The 21,021-nt window shown below is 46.1% G+C and overlaps 1 protein-coding gene across 3 annotated transcripts in view; it reads right to left on the reverse strand.

The window, feature by feature from the left end:
* Positions 1-4,218: 4,218 nt before the first annotated feature.
* LOC149870984 (albumin-like) overlaps positions 4,219-21,021 on the reverse strand; it is a 42,369-nt gene continuing 25,566 nt past the window's right edge. For all 3 annotated transcript variants that reach the window (XM_090031942.1, XM_090031941.1, XM_090031940.1), the window contains 7 exons: positions 16,084-16,216; positions 10,780-10,877; positions 10,287-10,425; positions 7,849-8,072; positions 6,735-6,867; positions 5,341-5,400; positions 4,219-4,410 (listed from right to left, as the gene is read on the reverse strand). In XM_090031942.1, coding sequence (XP_089888068.1) covers positions 5,344-5,400; positions 6,735-6,867; positions 7,849-8,072; positions 10,287-10,425; positions 10,780-10,877; positions 16,084-16,216 — 784 coding nt within the window. In that variant the 3' untranslated portion in view covers positions 4,219-4,410; positions 5,341-5,343. The remainder of the gene's footprint in view (positions 4,411-5,340; positions 5,401-6,734; positions 6,868-7,848; positions 8,073-10,286; positions 10,426-10,779; positions 10,878-16,083; positions 16,217-21,021) is intronic.

Genomic DNA, 21,021 nt, shown 5'->3' on the forward strand with positions numbered 1-21,021 from the left:
CCAGACCTAGAAACAAAGCATCCCTGCCGTCATGTCATTTCCCTTCAACTTGAAACAGGTGGCAAAAAAAGCCCCAGGGCTGCAAGGAGTCAGGAAAGAGAGTGTGTTGGGGAAGTGCCACTGGGGTCTCATGGAGAAAAGAAGTCTTGAGCTGTGGGTGAGTAGCATAATGAGTAAAAAAAAAAATGCTTGATAAATTTACATAATTAGATTTTTTATAATTATTTATTCATGTTTCTGTATTTTCCATCCGCTGCCTAAATATGTAATAGTCAGATTGATGCAAACAAGATATATATTTCTGATGTTTCCAATGATGTGGAATATAATCTTTTCCAAAACTAAGTAAGGTTTTAAATTTGATTCCTGCACTAATATAAAGCAGCTGTCCTTGGGACAGCATATTCCAGCTGTCAGCAAAATGGTAGGTGCTGTAAATCTTACCCATAAAGATCTTGTCAGGCCACATAAACCTTTACTGAACAACTATTGGAAAACTTGATACTTTGGGAGAGGATTCTGTATTTCTTGAAAGTTCATTGCTCCTTTTCTATCTGCATTTGCTCCCCTTACAGGTATTATAAATTGGACTTAACAAAGACAATGGGAATGTAGAGAGTCAAGAGAGTAATAGGAAATATAGAATATTTTTTCATAAACTCCAGGAGTGGGGGGCACTTTAAGTAGAGTGACTCTTAGAGCATTCCCTGTATCAGTGTCCCCATGCTTCAAAATGGCTTTAGATAAAGTGCCTCCACCGCCATTTTGAACTGTGGGGATGCTGATACACAATATGCAGAGACTGGCCAGAGTGTGGTTATTACTTGATTAGTTGAGTCTGCTCAATTAGTTGAGTCTGCTCTTACATGCTGTAATTACAGTGCATCGGAGAAGCCTCCCGGCTCATGTATAGGCACCCATAGAGAAGTTTCCTCTTCGGCACAAACAAAGGCTAAGTGGAGGCTTCTACTGAGCCGCCAAGAAGAGAGGTGCATTTGTCTGCATATTATAAATACAGCTTTTGAACCTGTTATCACCCAGCACTAAAGGCCATTTACCTAGGGAAAGGTTGTGTAATATTAATCTCTGGACCCAATAAGTCAGCAGATATTGGCATAGGAGATATTGTAATTATAAATAAATTATTAAAAGGACAAATATAGTGACCTGCATGGAGACTGGAGAAAAGAGGGCAGGGGAGGAAGCACCATACAAGGACATGGCTGGCATCCTTGCTGTCAATTGCAGCTCCTCTGCAAAATGTTCTCTGAATAGAGGTCTTGGCATGTTTGGAGAAACATGGAGTCCTCTTGTTTCACCACTCAGCATGTCGTGTAAATTCAAAAAGAGGTTGGATGAACACCTGTCTGAGGTCATGTGATCCCAGCGTGTGCTCCAACCAGTGGTGGGGGGGTTAGACTAGATGATCTATTCAGGTCCCTTCTGACCCCTAGCTACTATGAAACTATGAGTAAATTGCTCCCACATCAAATGCATGTATAGACACACCCAAGGCCTACTAAAGCTATTACAATGCAAACTAAATATTCAAAATTAATCTAAAGGTCTACAACATGAAATGGCTGGCATCATGGGCTAGGAAGCAAGCAAATGCAATATAATAGCAAAAAGCAACCATTCTTATGCTTGAGGAGCTAGCAACAGTACTGTGTATACTATGGCACATCAACATCTTTTAGTAAGGCTTCTTGGGATTTTGTTTTTCTCCAAGCTTAGTAAAACCATTTGTCCAACTGAGGTCTAATTTCATACCCTAATAACTGATTTTAAAAGTTTGTGCCATACTGTCCATTTTCAAATTGCTCCTCTTTATTCCTGTTGTTTAATTTTTGGGGTTCAGCTCAGTGACAGTACAGCTGCTTGAGCCTCAGCACAGGGTAGCAAGCCAGTCCATATTCAAAGTTCTGGTAGGTTGGTGTGATGGGTCATGTGAAGTCTTTGCTTTGTGTCATCACCACAGTTCTTCTCAACTTAGCAACTGAAGATAGCATGCATATGGGTACATATTATGTGCTTGCAAATTACAGTTCCACGATAGATAATCACCTTAATGGACAACACTCAGGGTCTAGGCACCTGTTCACATAAAACATTGGGAGTTTACTATGTCCAATGATACATTTTAGATTTCATTGGCATCAAGCCTTGAGTAACAGAGATTTAAATTTGAGGGCTTTGCTCATGGAAATATACATGAATCTACTTTTAAAATCTTTGATCAAATTAACTTCACCTATGACTATTTTACTATTTGCTGGCGTCTTCTACACATGGCCCTCAGATTTCTGGTGAAGAGAAAAAAATTCTGAACTTTAGTCAGGGCCGGTTTTATAAACCAATAATGCTGCCCATAAGAAATACCTCAGAGCTTGTTACTGGACTTTAGTGTTAGAATTTAGATGGTGGCACAGGAGTCACTAAAATGCTTGGATAACAAAAGCTCATTCTCTGAAGAGAGCATTTATTGAGCACAGCCATTTGCAATTTCAAGCACAAGACAAAGAAACAACAGAAAAGGTTTACCTAAGGCCCAACAAAATATGAAAACGCAACAACATATAATTTAGTCTAAGTCAAGACACAACACAAATTTTGCATAAATCTTAAATAGTCCCAAGGACAGAGTGTCTGCTCCTAGCCAGGCAGTCAGAAGCTTTTTCTGGGGGTCTGCAGGTCTTCTTTTCTGGTGAGAATGGTCCCACAGCTTTGCCTGTGCTTTTATGGGTGATCCACACCATTTCCCCCTCCTTGGTTGCCTTGACAGCAGTATTTCCTTCATGTCTCTTGCCCCTCACATGTCTTTCACATCCCTAGTTTTCAGGGGTTTTAACAAAGAGCCTGCTGCTCACTTTGGGTCACATCAGAGCAGGGGTGGACAGTTATTTGGGCTGGAGGGCCGCTTAGGCAGTTTTGGTGAGCTGTCACAGGCTGGGTCATCACCCCCTTCCCCCACAACAGCTCACCAAAACTCACCAAAAGTTGCTCTGCACTGGGCCAGGTGGCTGGGAGTGGGGTGCAGGCAGGTGGGGAGCAGCACCCAGGACCAGGATGGGCATGCAGGGCTGGAGCTGGGATCACAGAGCCATGGCAGCTCAGGGCTAGGGCCCAGGCCTGGGGCAGAGCCACAATCTGCTCCCTGCATGACCCTGCAACAGGTGCTGGTACTACAGGCAGGGGTGTGTGGGGAGCAGATTATGGCTCTCTGTCAGGCCTAGGCCCCCTTGCTGTCACTGCTGAATGATCCCAAGGAGACTGGCAGAGGCCCGCATGGCCAGGCAAACAGGGTGGGGCCACAGGTAAGCAGGGAGCTGCATCCAGGAGCAGAAAAGAAGAGTGAGGTCTGGGATCTAGGGGTGGCAACAGCACAGAGCTGGGGGATGGGGCAGAGCTGCAATCCATTCCCCGTGCACCCCTACCCATGGAACCAGCGCCCATCGCAGGAATGTGCAGAAAGAAGATCACAGCTCTACTCCAGGCCCCTGTGATCCTACCCCACAATCCTGGCTCCACTTATTTGTCCCACTTCTGGAGGCCACTCTCACCCACCAATGGCCCCATCCCATTCACCTGGCTGCACACACTGTCACATGGGTGACACTCCCAGTAGTGGGTGTGGGGCAGATTGGCCAGGGTGCCTGGGCAGTGGGGCTGGGGCTGGGGCTGGCAGCAGTGGCAGCTGGAAGGAGCTACTGCTGCTAGCGCTGTCAGGAAGCAAGTCTAGTCACTGTGCTGTCCCAGCTTCACTTCGTGCCCAGAGATGGGGGGACCAACTGCACATGCTACCGCCCAGACTGCCTTCTGTGTCTGGGCTGGATGGGACCATGGGACTCACACCTGACTGGAAAAAAATCCCTTAGCAGGCTAGGTTTGGTCCTTGGGCTGTTTTTTGCCCCCCTCTGCATCAGAGTGTTTAAGCAGTCTTGCCCCTCCCCTGATACCTCAGGTCATGCACTCAACACCTGTCACTTAGCTCTAAAATTAGTTAAAGGACCAAAAAGTGTTAAATATGCCATACATTTGCCAACAAACTAAAGGTTTCTAAAAAAGAGATCAGTCCTAATCCTGTTTCTTTTAGGTCAAAGCACATAAATAGCCAGCCTCTGTCTCCCTTGTTGCATGTTAAGGCTATTTATTTCTACTTTAGGTGTCTCTTGTGAAAGACACATTTAACAATTAAGCAATCAGACAGGTACAACAAATATTTTAAAGCTTTATTATTATTCAGTCTACCAGAGGATAACAGATGAATAGCTTCTGGAAAAGCCAATAGTTTTTGAAAAATGTTGAGTAACTTTTTAAATGGAATGCTAAAACCTCTTCTTGGTACCAAGAATGAAACAAAGAAGTCAAATAAAAGAATTCAGTCCTCCCCAACCAGTGGCTTAAATGCTGGAAAGAAAAAGGATTATTTTTTAATGTCATAAGGTCCATCAAAATGCTCCAAGTGGTAACAGGTTAACCATTTGTGGTGAACATGTGTAGGAGTTTGAAGTCTCTCCACATAAGTTCACTAAGAACACAGCTCAGGATTGTGCACATAAGCTGTTACCCTGAAAAGACTTTTTGCTTATGCTTACCTTGACTTTACCCCATTTTACCCCCTACCTGCTTACCCAAAAGGGTGCATGATTACCTTTTTCAGGATTGAGACTACAAAATTATTCAGGATGCTAAGTCACAAGCTTCCTATTTCAGCTCTATAGGAGGGATATCCACATAGTTTTTCTGGCATTGCTCTAGTTCTACTTTAAAACCAGAGATCCCCAACTCAGTTATAATTACAGTTAGTTACAGTTCAGGTGAACCTGACCCAGGCTTTTTCTCTAGCCATGGTGCAGGGTGAAGATTACAATTAGGACCACTGCGGATGGATCTAGAAATAACCATTCTGTGACTACACATTGTATGGATAGCCCTCTTGCAAAACATAAACACTTCCCCAAAGTTGAATTTACCCTCCCCGTGCCCCAGTGAGGTTTGGTCAGAATTCTACAGATGAATCTGGGCCCAATCCTTACATCTCAGCAGAATGGAAATCATGTAAAGTCAAAGTTAGACTTTGGGGGCTTTTGCTGATACAGCAGTAATTTGCTTCATTACAGCAGAAAGGTAAAAATACCACTTATAGGGAAGGTGCTGTTCTTCTGTCCCATTCGTGTATGCTTCCCAGCATTGCCCTGGGATCTTGGCTTATGAACAAAGACTACAGGTACTAAGATAACACAGAGGGAGGGAAAGATAGAAGAAAGGAAGGTAGCCCTACATGACCATTTCCTCCGGGGAGTTAAATGCACAGGCCATAAATAGCAGCGCACCTACCTGCTATGCTTTAGATTCTGATTTTAATGTAGCTCTACTTTTGATAATGAGGTTTGCACCCTAGGAAAAGAAAGGACAAATATTTGTGCGAGATGATCAATGGGAGCAAGTGATGCAGCGTTTAATCAGGAAGATTCTGTGTTCTCTAACTGTTGGAATCTTGTTGACACAGAAGGTCAAAACAGATGGTTCCTATTATCCTTCTCCCTTTCAAATCTATGTGCTCCTCTATGGTAAATATACTGTAGGCCATTGGTGATGCATAGGGGGTGCATGCGGGTGAGATCGGCCATGCACCCCCTGGAAGCGCCAGCCACGAAACCGGAAGTGCATTTCCAGTTTTGCCACTGGCTTGGTGATCAACAGCAGGGGGGCTGCCCCCCCCCCAGTTGGCAGTCAGCCATGGGGGGACCCCCCCATTGGTGATCTGGTGCCCCCCCAGATTCAGGAGGCACCAATCGCCCATGCTCTAGGCCAGTGGTTTTCAAACTGCCTAAAGTCACAGAGATCTTTCATATCACTTCTTCTGCCGCAGAAACCCTACTTCTGTCCTAAATAGCTGATGCAGAGGCAGGCACCCTGGCCTGGGGATGGCAGCACACCATCTGCAGCATGCTCTGCCATTATCTTTAATCTCTTCACAGAACCCCTAATAACTAGGGTGGCCATCATAAAAGACATTCCAGTTTTCTACTATTCTGTCCTCTACTGATACAAAACCAGGAGCATTTATGTCCTCTATTTTTCTCTTGGAGAAAAAATAGAGGACATAAAGGCACCCAGTTTCGTATCAATAGCGGACAGAGGACAACCGGACTGTCCTCTATGATTGCTACCCTACTGATAACATACCATGGAACCCCAGGATTTCAAAGAGCATAGTTTGAAAACCACTGCTCTAGACCATCATGTTTCTATGGAATTAGTTCATAGTCAGTTAGTTCCCTTTCTAGGTGTGTTTAATTTGACCGCCATTGTAGTATCTGGATGATAAGTAAAAAAAAATGTAGAGTAATATTGGTATTTCAGTTAATAAATGCCTAGAGGGATATTTATTTCATGCATTAATGTACTACTAACAGATAAATCCTTCACATAATGGATTAGTAATGGATATAAATGGGAATCCACCTACAGGTCTCACACCTGTTTTTCTGTTGTTCCATTTAATGTGAGGTGTCCAGGGACAGAGTATGTTTATCTCAACTTAATTTGTTCAGAATTTTTATTTTAAAATTCCTCCAGATAATTTATAGTTAAGAGACATAAACAGATATAAATAGATTTATTTTGTGGTGCCTGAACCATTTAAAATAAATATAGCTATAGATACGTTTTGCTTATGCTTTTATTGATCAAGACTAGGCCCTGTATTATGAAAAAAGAAGGGATACCTCTTCGCCAAAGCAGGTATCATGGTCTGCTGCCTTGCAGCACTTATCCACCATACCACTAAAGCCTGTGACAATTGTCTGCAGTTCTTCATCTGTCATCTTGGGCTTGTGTTTAATGAGGTTGATGAGCATTCTGGAATGAAATCAAAACAGTTAATCTGAGCTAATTTACTGGGGTCTAATATAATATTGGCTGGAGATTTGTGCCAGTCCAGGGTTTGACTGGGGTTATGAGAAATGCTCAGAAATGCGTGTGTTAGTCAGGTTTGAAAAGTAATCCCTTGCTCACTATGAATCTGATCTAGGGTCCAGCTGATGGGAGTCTTTCCATGGATTACAGGGAAGCCTGAATTGAGGTCCTGAATGCTGAATATGAGAAAACAATATAGAAAAGTATCAAACTAATGCTTGTGCACTATAGCATAACTGAGGAGAGGGAGGATGCAAAAATATCTGTCACTGCAGCAGCAGCTGATCGCCCTGCTGTGATTGGCACCAGGGCATCCAGCACTGTCCATACATCACGGTTGCCCTGAGCATGGAGCTGCTTTGCTAAACCTCTGCCTGCTCCATTTGCTTCCCTCTGTCTGCGACTTCAGACTCAAGGCATTGTTTGTCCACTTCTCCTATTTGTCTTTAAATCTTGTCTCACCTTATCTTTAGATACAAAAGACCCTCTTTGAATGATAGAATCATATAAAATTAGAGTTGGATGGGACCTCCAGAATTCATGTAGCCAAACCCCCTCCTCAAAGCAGGACCAGCCCCAACTATGGCATCCTAGCCAAGGCTTTGTCTAGCTGGGTCTTAAAAGCCTCCAGGGATGGAGATTCCACAGCCACTCTGATCTCTAATGATCATCCATCCCACAAGCCACATTTCTCAGGATGCTGGCAGCAAACTGGCCAACTAAGACCCTCTTCTTCCTAGTTGTCCTCTGCCATGGTCTGGCTTGGACTGAGTCACCATGCCATCCTACTTTGCAACTGTGGAAGCTCCCAAGCCCAGGCTACCTGCAAATAATTCCTTACTGTAGCCAGTCCATCAAGCTGGTGAACTTCCATGTCAGAATATTAATTCTAAGAAAATCTGTAGTGAATTAGAGAGGTCTCACCCAAGATGGTTTTCTTGCCATATTTGAGGAGGAGCAGTGCACAATGTCTCATCAAAGTTGAACGTGTCTGGGTTGAATGGTGGGAGCACATAGTTTTCATCCACTCCTAGCTTCGTGAAGCATGGTCTCCTGTTAGCATAGGATTCATTACAGCAGCACGCAACTTGGTCATTTATCAGTGTTGCTTCCTGTTTCTTGCAGATATCCTGAATCACAATGCTAAGCTGTATAGAGAAAGGAAGAACAACAAAGTAAGAGTCAAAGCCATTTCCCCTTTAATGTGAGTGTCACGGATGGCCCCGCGAGTGGCCGTGAGCTCGCGAGTGCCCCTTTGCCGTGCCAATTAGGGTGGTCTGGCACCCTCTACTCGCCCGCCACGTCTTTGCTGTTGAGGTTCAAAATGGGAGGCTGCCTACTTATACCTAACGGCACCTTGATGGTATCACCTCCGCTCCAAAGTGGGGGTACTCTCGCCCCAGCCTTATGGGCAAATGCGTGCCTCCAAAACCTCCCCTTTAGCACGCCCCAAGCCTCGCAGTTGTCCTGGGGGACGTTGTCTGGTCCCCTGCCCCTCAGGTGCTCTCCCTCTGGCACCCTGGGCTCGTCACCCACCTGGCGCCCCTGGGCCGGGCTCTCACCCACTGGCCTATTCCTAACGCCCTTGGGTCTCCCTAGCTCCTCTCACCCCTCTCGGGGTCTCCGCCGCGTCCTCCGCGCTTGCGGATTTCCCGTGTTTGGGGCTCAGGTGGCCGTAGCCGTGCCTGGCCCCCTTGACCCTTTCCTGGGTCGTTTCTGTTCTGCGCCCTCTCCGGGCCTCGCCCTCTCTGGGCCTGTACTGCGCTCTCCGCGCTGCGCCCTCTCCGGGCCTCTCCGGGCCTCGCCTCTCCGCACTGCGCCCTCTCTGGGGCCTGTACCGCGCTCTCCGCGCTTGGGCCTCGCTCAGGTGGCCGTAGCCGTGCCTGGCCCCCTTGACCCTATCCTGGGTCTTTTGCCCCACTGGGCAAGGTGCCGTCCTTATGGGCCGGGGTCCAACCCCGTGCTCCGTGCCACTCCGGCACAAACCGTTGTGCCCCCCTCGCACTGTGCCCCTACTGGGCACCCGGAGCCCCCAAACTGCTGGGGAGCCCCGCTGAGGCCTCCTCGCTCCCCTACAGCCTCACCCAGTCCTCCGGTTAACTATAACTCAAGCCAAGCCCGAACGGCTGTAACAAAACCAACAAAGAGCTACCCGCTCGTAAAGCCAACTCTCAGCCCCTCTCGGGCTCCCAGCCCTACCTCTCATCAGGGTGTTCTCGTCCCTAGCATCATTGCAGCCGGTCAGTAAGGTAAGGCTGCAACCCCCGACTCTGGCCGCTCAGCTTAGCCACAGAGCTCCTGCTCCTATGGCATCCAGAAGGGTACTGCTAGCTAGGCTTGGGCCTAGCTGTTTATAAGGGCCTGGCCCTGCCCCCTCCTGGCCACATGACCTGCCTGGTTGCCCTAGCAACCCCCATCTGTGTTGCTCCAGGCCTCTCCTCTTCCTGGGGCATCTCCTTAGGAGCGGGGCACGGGAGTGCCCCGCGACAGTGAGTACAAGGTGTGGCAGTAGGGGGCACTGCTATGCCTAGCTACCCACCTCACTGTGCCAAGCCCAAGACCACACTTCTTGAGTCTCCCCAGGGGAGCCCACAGCGAGCCAGGCCCCTTCTTGGAGAACCCCCACAATCCTGGGGTAATGCTGCCACCACCAAGGCACTGGTCTCTGTTAGGGCTTTGTGCAGCCCCAGGTACACAGACCCTGCAAATCTTAGGGGTTCTTTGCCCACTGGTAAGGTTTCTGGGTGCTTGTTTTAGCCCAAAGCCTCCCAGGGTAATCTCAGGTATGACTGAGTTAGTCAATAAACAGCCAAGCTCTGCTAGGAGGAAAAACATTCTCTGTCCCCTCTCCCATCGGGCATTCACTGAGAAAAACAGCCAGTCATGCTGTAACTCAATACCTTTATTGTTCAGGGAGAAGATGGAGTGTAAGGGTGGGGTGTGGACAATGGAATATAAGAGAAAAACACCTTGAGCAAGTTCTAATAAATTGAGTCTTTTAAACATGGTCTCGGTGACCCTTCTAATATGCATCTAAAATACTTAGCCCTAACCTACTAGTGAGTTTTCAGGCATATTCACTGTAAAACATCCAGGCAGCCCCTGGAGGTACTTTGATGCTACTTTCAAAATGCCCGCCGGAGGAACCCCAAGTTTCTCTCTCCCCTCAGGAATTTATACAGCCCAGTTGCCTAGGTAACCAGGTTGAACCAAGCAGCCGGAGAAGAACAGAGGGGTAGATGGAATGTCTCAATCCACAGACAGACAGAGGGGGATTTATTCACAGAAGGAATGCCTGTTCCTTGTTCTACAAAGAAAACCCATCTCAACAAAGACAAAGACCAAGGAAGAAATCTACTCACATATCTCTCAGCACAAGGTAGGCGACTATCTTCAGGTTTCTGACAGCACTTGACACCAACAGCTGCTATCTTCTTTGTGATTTCAAGCAATGTTTCTGTGGCTGCTTGAGGCATTTTCTTGGTGTAGCGGATAAGAACCCTGAAATCACAAGATTCCATGCTGGATGATCACTGTTGAACAAACTCTTGGCAGAAAGTCATGTAGCAAAAATAGTTGCTCCAAGTGTAAAGCAGCCTGTCTAAAGCTGTACTGCTTCTGCAAGGGGAGTAGCAGAAATAGGAGCTGTCTCTCTGCACCTTTTAATAGGGACTGTCTCTCTGAAACACTTATGAAGCTGTTTTGTCCCTACAGTGCAGTATTGGTGCTTTCTGAAGTGCCAGCTGAACACTTTTTGTGCCTTGGTTCTGGTCATCTGTCCCTGGAAATTTCACTTTTACCAAAACCCAAATATTTACTACTTATATGTGAGGGTGTTTTTCAGGAACAACATACGCTTTTTGGAATTCAAATTCTCCTCCCTTTTTAAGAAGGTCACAGTTTGTCTTTACAGTAGCCTCAGTCTCCTGGATGTGACTTTGAAGTTTCTCTTCCTGCAAGTAAATATATTTCTTGTTAACAGCACATAATGTAATCTGAGAAAGGTATACTCAGATTCCAACCCAAGCAAAAAAAGGTATGTATCCATTTTTATCTACTATTAGTTCTAAGGTATATTTATGGCCTTCACATTAATTAAGAATCCTTCCATTAATAGATCCATCCTCAGCACATCCCTAAGAGTCCTAACCACTTCAGGAAGTGCTCTCAGCATGTGTATCTTCATTACTCAGTAGTGCTTCATTGTGTCTACAGAAATGCTGCTGGAGTGTATCCTTATTTACTTAAACATAATATAACCATATGTCCCAGATTGGCAGGAACAGTCCCAAATTTTGGATGCTGGTCCTGGCTGGCTGATGAAAATTAAACCAATCATCCCAGGTGTGGGGATTGTTAATACCTGTGAAGTAAAGAACATTGGGTCACTAACAGGCCATTGACTCCCTGCAGCGTGCAGCCTGAAGCAGCAGCGGGTGGGGGGAGAGGCAGGCAGGCAGTGCCTCAGATTTCACAGTGTCCCATATAGTCACTGTGCTTAAACAGGACCTTGTTTTCTTTCTCTCTGAATGTTCTCCTGAAGAAAATGTCACTCATACATATATTTGTAAACAGTGAACATAAGATTTGCACATATGAACTTAAACAAGTCGGTGGATTTAATCTTCTAACACCAGCAAATCTTCTTGAATTCCTTTTTTTCCCCCCCCAGAATTCCTTCAGCATTAAGTGAAATTCAGGTTTTCTGGGACTTGAAAAAATCAGTTTGGAGTTTGCTTTCAGAGGGCGCATCCATACATTCATTTACATCACATTAAATTTACAGTGCAGTAAGCAGAAATAGGCCAGCGTCTACACATGCAGGCACTGAAGTGCCTTAATCCTGTGTGTGGTCTGACTTGGGACCACAAATCAGTCCATACACACAGTTAGTCCCAAGTCAGTCCACGTGCACATTGTTACTGCGCAGTAAGGTGTCTACACATGTGTTACTGTGCAGTAACTAATCGGGCATAAATTCAATATCTGCATCATGCAAGTATCAAATTTACACCCGAATTGGCATTAGTCACCATAGTTACTACATAGTACAGGCATGCACGCGTAGACGTGTGCCCATACTGCACAGTAATTTTTGGTTAATGCACAGTAATTTAGTTTACTGCTTAGTAAATGTGACCATGTAGATGTGCCCGGAGAGATGTAAATCTCAAGGATCGAGGGAAATAAGATGATTTCATAGTATTTCAAAGGACAGAAGGGACCATTAGCTCATTTATTCTTATAGCCTATAAAGCCTGGAAAATAATATAATCACACACATGTTCTTGGTATAGTCTGTGGGAGGTTTTGCCTTCCCCTGTACCTGAGGGCAATGGTCCTCTTCCTGCTATGTCTCAAGTATATTTTAACAACCCTTGAAGCAGCAGTACATCAATCACTGTGGTTTCTCTGCTTAACTTATGGCAGATTAAGGTGTTGTATCTTGTATCAGAGGCGACGCCTAAGGGTCGCACACGGGCGCATGTGCATCCCCTGCACATAGCAGTGCACCCCCTGCAAAAAGGCACCACCAACACTGTCTGTGGCACCTGCAGGCAGTCCATGGTTGCCCCTGGCTGCCACCAACACTGCTGGTGGTGCCTGTGGGTGGTTGCCGACCCCTGGTTGGCGCTTGCTACCCCCACCTCCAACATTGCCAGTGATGTCTGCAAGAGCTCCCCTCCTCACCACTACCAGGCTCCCACTGCTGCGCTCCTCCAGCCACTGGAGGCACGTGCCATTCATGTCTTGAATTGTATCAAAGTTGGCTGTGTAATTTTGATAAGAGATTAGACTATGGATTTGTATAGGATGGTTTAGATAGGGATGATCCTGCCTCAGGCAGAGGTTGGACTAGATGACCTCTGGAGATCCCTTCCAACCCTTCATTTCTGTGAGTCAATAATCTGACGGTGACTTCTGTTAGCTTCTTAAGAAGTAAATGCTTTTATTTAAAGTTCAGATCCTATTTCACTTATTTGGTATATAAGTATGATCCCATTTCAGCCTGTTGACATCTCTAAAAATCAATTAATTATTTACTTTTGTGATATATAGTCATCTGAATCTTTAAGACTGAGTCCAAAAAAGCAGTGAGGAGGATCAACCAACTTTTTATATTAACATCCTTTCAGAGACTTGTGAAGGGTGGAATGGAATCACACTGTGGTATCTAAGGCCCACTTATGTGTCTAATAGGTAGAATAGGCTATGGCATGGAATGACTTCATGCCCTTGACAGAGAACATGATTGACTGAGGTGTCTCCACTGCCCAAGTCCCCTGCAATGGTAGGGAACTGATCAAATAAGAGATGTCCAGATGATCCTTCTAACATGTTGAATAGAAAAGTGAGATCCTCCAAGGAATATTATTCTGCACTGGTCCAGTCCTGCAGGGAGCAAACCAGGAAAGCCAAGGCTGGAACTGAACTCCAACTAGCTTTGGGCATAAAGGACAATAAAAAGTCCTTTTTCAGCTCTGGAAAGCCGGACAAAAAGCAAGGGCAACTTGGACCCCTGCTGAACCAGATGGGGCAACTGACAACTGACGCCCAGAAAAAAGCCAACCTATTAAATGGGTACTTTGCGTTGGTATTTCATCAGTCCCATGGGACGCCCATGCCCGCTAAGGGACAGGGAGGTCCGGGTGGGGGAGATCCCCTGCCCTCCATAAATGCTGACTTTGTGAAGGAACATCTTGAGAAGCTGGATACCTTCAAGTCAGCCAGCCCTGACAATCTACACCCGAGGGTACTTAAGGAGCTGGCGAGCATCATAGCCCCGCCCCTGGCATGGATCTTTGAAAACTCCTGGTGCTCTGGTGTAGTGCCTGAGGACTGGAAGAAGGCCAATGTGGTACCTATCTTCAAGAAAGGGAGGAAAGTGGATCCGGCTAACTATAGGCCCCTCAGCCTGACTTCTATCCCAGAGAAGATCTTAGAAAAGTTTATTAAAGAAGCCATCCCTAATGGACTGGCCCAGGCTAACATCCTAAGGGATAGCCAGCATGGGTTTTTTGCGGGTAGGTCTTGCTTGACCAATCTCATTTCCTTCTACGACCAGGTGACCTATCACCTGGACAAGGGAGAAGAGATTGATGTCATATATCTTGACTTCAAAAAAGCCTTCAATCTGGTATCCCATGAACACCTCTTGGCCAAACTGGCCAATTGTTGCCTTGGGCCCACCACAATCTGCTGACTGAGAAATTGGCTCTGTGGTCGGACCCAGAGGGTAGTAATTGATGGCAGTCACTCATCATGGTGTCCTGTGACCAGTGGGGTCCCCCAAGGCTCTGTTCTTGGACCCATGGGCTCTTTAGCCTGGAAAAGCACAGGCTTAAGGGGTGATCTGATGGCCGCCTATAAGTTTATCGGGGTGACCACCAGTATCTGGAGGAACATTTGTTCACCAGAGTGCCCCAAGGGATGATGAGGTCGAAGGATCATAAACTACTACAAGGCCGTTTCAGGCTGGACACAAGAAAGAATTTTTTTACTGTCTGAGCCCCCAAGGTCTGGAACAGCCTGCCATTGGAGGTGGGTCAAGCACCTACATTGAACACCTTCAAAAGTAAATTGGATGCTTATCTTGCTGGGATCCTATGACCCCAGCTGACTTCCTGCCCTTTGGGCGGGGGGCTGGACTCGATGATCTTCCGAGGTCCCTTCCAGCCCTGATGTCTATGAAATCTATGAAATCCCTACCAGTTAGACTGCATGTTATAGATATTTGTACAGGACCCCATACACATGAGTTCTGATCCCTCCTGGGTCCTCCATGTGTCAGCACAATATTTTCAATAACCACATCAGAATTTTTAAATTATAGTTAAGATGTTGATGTTCTGGATAAACAGGAAAATCCATTTGATTTACTATATATAAGATGCCCATCTTCCCACTTTAGTGCTTCTAAACATAGGGTTATTAGATATGAAAATTATGCTTTCTCTTCATCCCCAGTCCAACACAATTAGTGGCAATGCAAGTTTCTTCACGTTTGTCCCTAACTCCAGAACAACGAGGTCAGTGGGATAATTCTTGCCCCAAGCTCAGTGAATGTTTGGCCTCTGCTGAAGCTATTGGCCCAGGTGTCTCTCTAAGATAGTTTCAGTGATGTGGATATATGTCCATTAGGAATCTGACTATGACCATCACATTATTTTATACATCTTGGGTTAGGAAGGACACACCTATAGATCTATTCCAATTGTTTTCTCCTTCTAGGCAGCCACAGGCCTTTATCCTGAATGATGAAGATGGAATTGGTGCCTCTTCCATGGGAATACTAGCTTCTCCAATAGATTAACCTACAATAAATTCTTTAGAACTGGAATCTATTCAGAATTCTGATCCTACTTCATTCCCCATAGCTCAGCAAGGTTGATTGGTCCTCCTCTGCATTTCTACCATAGCTCTGGTCTTCTCAACAGCTGAGTACTGTGCACCTATCTGGGTCTCAAGTTGGCATACCAAACACATCGACACATAAATCTACTCAGTAATGAGGACTATTTCTGTAACTTTGATATCAACTCCAGTGCAGTGACTACCAGTACTTTCAAACATTACTCCTCCTTCTATTCAACGGGATGCAGCAACATACAGAGAAATAATGCATATTGATAGTAATCCGGACCTTCCCATCCAGAGAGACCTTCAAGATGTCCCAACTTGTCACATGATTTCACAAAAACCTTTTTTGGACATGAACTGAGCACGCTCTATACCACAACACTGAAGGATCTTGGAGGAAAGCATGGGCAGAAAACCGTTTCCCAAAGGAACACCTTGTCTCTGACCTAACAATGCAACAACTAGGCTTCAACCTTCCACAGAGTATGTGGACAACCCTTAATAGAATACACACTGGACATTGCTGGTATGGCCACCTGATGTAAAAGTGGCACCTAAAAACCTTGCCTGACTGTGACTGTGGAAACCCTGACCAAACCATGGAGCACATAATAACATCCTGCCCCAGATACAAGCTTGAGGGTGACATCCTGGAGTCCAGCAGGGCATGGGTCTGATTGGGTAATTTGGAATTAAACTTGTGACAATAGCTCTTGCTTCTAAAACCATATGAAAGAATCTCAGCAAATCTCAATGCTCCATTTATAATACTGTATTTGAAGAAATACTGATACCTACCACTTTTCCATAACATTCAGAAGGGTTTTCATTTTTGCAGCACTTTTCCAGGACATCTTCATATCCCTTAGCAATCCTCAGAAGCATCTCAGTAGAGAATTCTTGGTGCCTTCTTGAATATTCATAGAGAAACCTGTAACACATGAAACAAGCCAGCATTTGAGTTCATGAATAAAGTAAACCTGGTTTCTCTAATGAAGAAGAACTGACAATACAGAACCACTTTTTTAGCACCAGGCTTGAAATGTGCTTTGTTGTTTTAGTAGGACATTAGCATTATATAGTCCCTATCAACATGTCAGCTGCTGGAGGGACAACAGCCAGGGATGTCATAGATTTGCTTCATCTCTGAACAACATAAGAAGTGATGACAGAATTGGGGGAACAAAGTGAAGAAAAGAGGAGCTAGGTTATTTCATCAACATTCCTTTTCATTAAAGGTAAAAACCCTGCTAGACACAGATGCTCCTGGAGATAAAAGCATGGTTGCCTACATGGCATTCCCAGCAGGACTTTGGATTCTCTGACCCAAGGATGGTATTCAAAGAAGATGGACTTCTGGGAAGAGATGGGATCCACCTGATGATGAGGAAAAAGGCCATATTTGTGCACAAGCTAGCTAACCTAGTGAGGAAGGCTTTAAATTAGGTTCAATGTGGGACAGAGATAAAAGCCCAGAGGTAAGGAAAAAGCTAGCTGACTTAGATAAAAGCCAAATAAAAGGAGTCAATAAGGGGATCTTTAACAAGGTATTCCAGAGAAATGAAGACAATTGGCCAGTTAGCTAAGATGTTTACATACTGATAATGTGAGCAGCATGGGGAATAAGCGGGAATAATAGAAGTTCTAGTATAATCATGGAAGTATGGCATAACTGGAATTGGTTGGGGAAGTTTAAATGCCTGGAGTACTGTCATAGAGAAATATAACTCTTTCAGGAAAGACAGATGTGGACAAAAGGACATGGTGCTGTTCTCTATATAAAAGAAACATACACTTGTTCTGATATCTGGTAAGAAACAGGAAGAAGGCCTGTTGAAGACCTGTGGATCAAGTTAAGAGGGAATGATATCATGGTAGGTGTCTGCTATAGACAAACCAGGTGAAAGAACTGAATGAGTGTTTTTCCTAGTAACTAACAGAAGCATTTAAACCACAGAAGCATTTAAACCACAGGACCTGGTGATCAATGGAGACTTCAATTACTGTGACATCAGCTTGAGGAAAAACACAACAAAGGACAGACAGTCCACCAAGATCTTGGACTGTGTCAAGGACAACTTTCAAATAGATGGTACATAGGCCAAGTAGGCAAGAAGCTCATCTTAATTGACTGCTCACAAATAAGGAGAAACTGGTTGAGAATGTGAACATGAAAGGCAATTAGGGGACAATGACCATAAAATAGAGATCAGGACACTAAGGAAAGGAAGGAAGGACAGCAGCAGAATAGAGCCATTGGGTGTGTACAGAAGTTGCTTTTTCACCATTTAAAATAGTGGAAGGCCTGCTCTGAGGCCTTCCTCTCTGGTACTTCTGAGGTTTCCACCCAGACGTAATCCATGGTTCTGGGCTCCATGCAGACAGAGCCTCTGGAACCTTTCCAGGCACATGGGACAAGGAGCATACCCACCTCCCCTTGCAAGGTCTGCTCCACTTTGGAGTCTCTGGGGTGGCAGATGGAGGAGCTCCAGGCTGCAGTCCAGAGACTGCATGCCATCAGGGATGGTAAGCAGGAGACAAGCTCCTACTGCCAGGCCCTTCACCCCCTTTAGGCTGAGGGTAGACCAAGGTTACCTTCCAGGACAAGGGAGGACTCCAGGATCTCCCATATTGTCCTGCCAGGGGTTGGACCAAGGTAGTCAGTGGCCCCAAGGCCTGATGCACCAGGGTCCCCTCCCCTCTGGAGCTTTCCAACAGCTACAAACCTCTTGCAGCCCCAGTAGAACCTGCAGAGCTGCCAGCTCCTGCAGGCAATGGAGGCTCATTCACAGCTAACATCCCTGCTCTCCCTAAGGCCACATGTAGAGTGGTCATTGTGGGAGACTCCCTCCTGAAGGGGATTGAGGGCACGATCTGCTGCTCCGACCCCTTAGCCCAGGAGGTCTGCTGCCTCCCAGGAGCCCATAACCAGGATGTAGCCGAGAGGATCCCAAAGCTCATCTAGCCCATCAACCACTACCCTAGGCTCCTTATCCATATGGGCACGAATGACATGGCTCAGAGCAATCCCAGCCAGGTCATGAGAGGCTACAGGGCTTTGGGAGCAGAGATTAGGGGATTCGGGGAACAAGTGGTGTTTTCTTCGATCCTCCCAGTTTCGGGTTATGGGTTGAGGAGGGAGAGGAGAATCGAGGTAGTTAACCAAAGACTGCAGTGCTTGTGTCATTGTGAAGGCTTTGGCTTCCATGATCACAGTCCGCTCTTTGGTGAGAGAGGCAGTGGTCTGCTGGGAAGAGATGGCCCACCACCACACTTCACTGGGGAGGAGGCTCTTCTCAGCCAGAATGGCTGACCCGCTCGACTGGGATTTTAACTAAGCCTGCCAGGGGATGGGGGGATTACCGCTGCAGCAAGCCCACTGGGCAACTTCTGCAAATCCAGTAGGCTAAGGCACTCAAGGGAACCCACCCCTACCCCAGTGCCAAAATGATGTGTAGGGAGGATTAGGACCTCCAACAGGACACTTACATGCCTGTACACCAATGCCAGGAGCTTGGGGAATAAACAGGAGGAACTGGTCCTCCTGTTAAGCAAGAATGACTACAATCTCATAGGGATAACGGAGATCTGGTGACTCCACCTGTAACTGGGCCACAGGTATAGATGGCTATACCTTGTACAAGAGAGACTGTGTAGAAAAAAAGGGGCAGGGGTGTAGCTCTCTATGTCAAGGAAAGCCACACACCCCTGCAAGCTGACACTGGCATCAAGGGTGGACAACTGGAGATTCTCTGGGCTAAAATCCATGGTGAACATGGCACAGGGGACACAATGGTAGGAATCTACTACAGACCTCCTAATCAGGAGCTCAACCAGGAATTCTCCAGGGAACTGGCTGGGGCTGCACACTCCTGGTGCATGGTTGTCATGGGAGACTTCAAGTACCCAGACATCTCACTGGAACAGCACTCAGCCAAATCCGAATGGTCACAAAGCTTCTTTACATGCATGGATGAGCTCTATCTGATTTTCTATGGATCGAAAAAAGGCTAAGCACTGCTTGACCAGGTACTGAAAATGGGGGATGATCTAGTCAGTGACCTAATTGTCGAAAGGAAGCTGACCATGAGCTGATCACTTTCACTATCCACCATAAAGCTGGCAAGTCAGTCAGCAATGCTGAAGTCCTTGACTTCAGGAAAGCTGACTTTGACAAGTTCTGGAGGCTTGTTGGCAAGGCCCTAAGGGATCATGACCTGAAGGAGAAGGGAGTTCAGTGGTGAGTGGTTGCTCCTCAAGGGAGCAATCCTGGATTCACAAGCAGTGTCTATCCCATCTCAAAAGAAAGGCAGCAAAAGGGCACAGCAGCCTCCTCAGCTCTGCAGGGAACTTGTGGACCTCCTGCGTCAAAAAAGGAAGACCAATTAAGGATGGAAGACTGGAACCATCTCAAAGGAGGAGTATTCTGCACCGGTCCAGACCCATAGGAAGCAAACGAAGAAAACTCAGGCTGCGACTGAACTCCAACTGGCTACACATATCAAAGACAATAAAAAGTCCTTTTTTAGATAGGTGGGGAGCCAGAGGAGAAGCAATGGTAACACTGCACCCCTGCTAAACCAAATGGGACAGTTGACAACCACCACCCAGGAAAAAGTCAACCTGCTTAATGGGTATTTTGCATCATTTTTTCACCAGCCCCAGGGGACAGCCCTGCTCAGTATGGTCTAGGGTGGCCAAGGTGAAGGAGAATTGTTACCCTACATCAATGTTGACCATGTGAAAGAACTCCTTGAGAGGCTGGACACCTCCAAGTCAGCTAGCCCTGACAGTTTACACCCCAGGGTACTTAAGGAACTAGCAGGCATCATAGTTCAGCCACTGGCATGGAGCTTTGACAACTCCTGGTGCTCTGGTGAAGTGCCCAAAGATTGGGAGAAGGCCAATGTGGTGCCTATCTTCAAGAAAGGGGGGAAAGTAGATCCGGGGAACTACAAGCCTATCAGCCTGACCTCTATCCCAAGGAAGATCTTGGAAAAAATTATCAAAGAGACTATTCTTAACAAGCTGGCTGATGGCAACATCCTGAGGGATAGCCAGCATGGGTTTGTTGTGGGTAGGTCTTGCCTGACCAATCTCATCTCCTTCTATGACCAGGTGACATATCACCTGGACAAGGGAGAAGAGATTGATGTCATATATCTTGATTAAAAAAAAATCCTTCTATCTGGTGTCCTATGATCTCATTATGGAAAAATTGGCCAGCTGCAGCCTTGGCTACATCACAGTCTGATGGCTGAGGAACTGGCTCCAAAGTTGGACCCAGAGAGTGGTAATAGACAGAAGTAAATCATGGTGCACCATGACCCGTGAGGTCCCCCAAGGCTCTGGACTCTTTAACATCTTTATTAATGATGTAGACACTGGTATCAGAAGTGGACTGGCCAAGTTCGCTGATGACACCAAACTTTGGCATAGACCATCCACACCTGAGGATAGGATGGTGATCCAAGATGATCTAGACAGGCTCAGTAAATGGGCGGACAAAAAGTTCAACATCGAAAAATGCAAGGTACTCCACCTTAGGCAAAAAAAACCCTACAGCATGCTTATCGGCTTGGCAGTGTTATGCTTGCTAGCACCACAGTCGAAAGGGACTTGGCAGGTCATGATTGACCACAAGATGAATATGAGCCACCAATGTGATGTCGCAGCTGGTAAAGTGAGCAAAACTCTGGCTTGCATCCATAGATGCTTCTCAGGCAAATCCCAGGA

Source organism: Crocodylus siamensis, chromosome 2 (assembly GCF_052110815.1).
Source record: "Crocodylus siamensis isolate JL-2025a chromosome 2, ASM5211081v1, whole genome shotgun sequence".
NCBI classification, from domain to species: domain Eukaryota; kingdom Metazoa; phylum Chordata; order Crocodylia; family Crocodylidae; genus Crocodylus; species Crocodylus siamensis.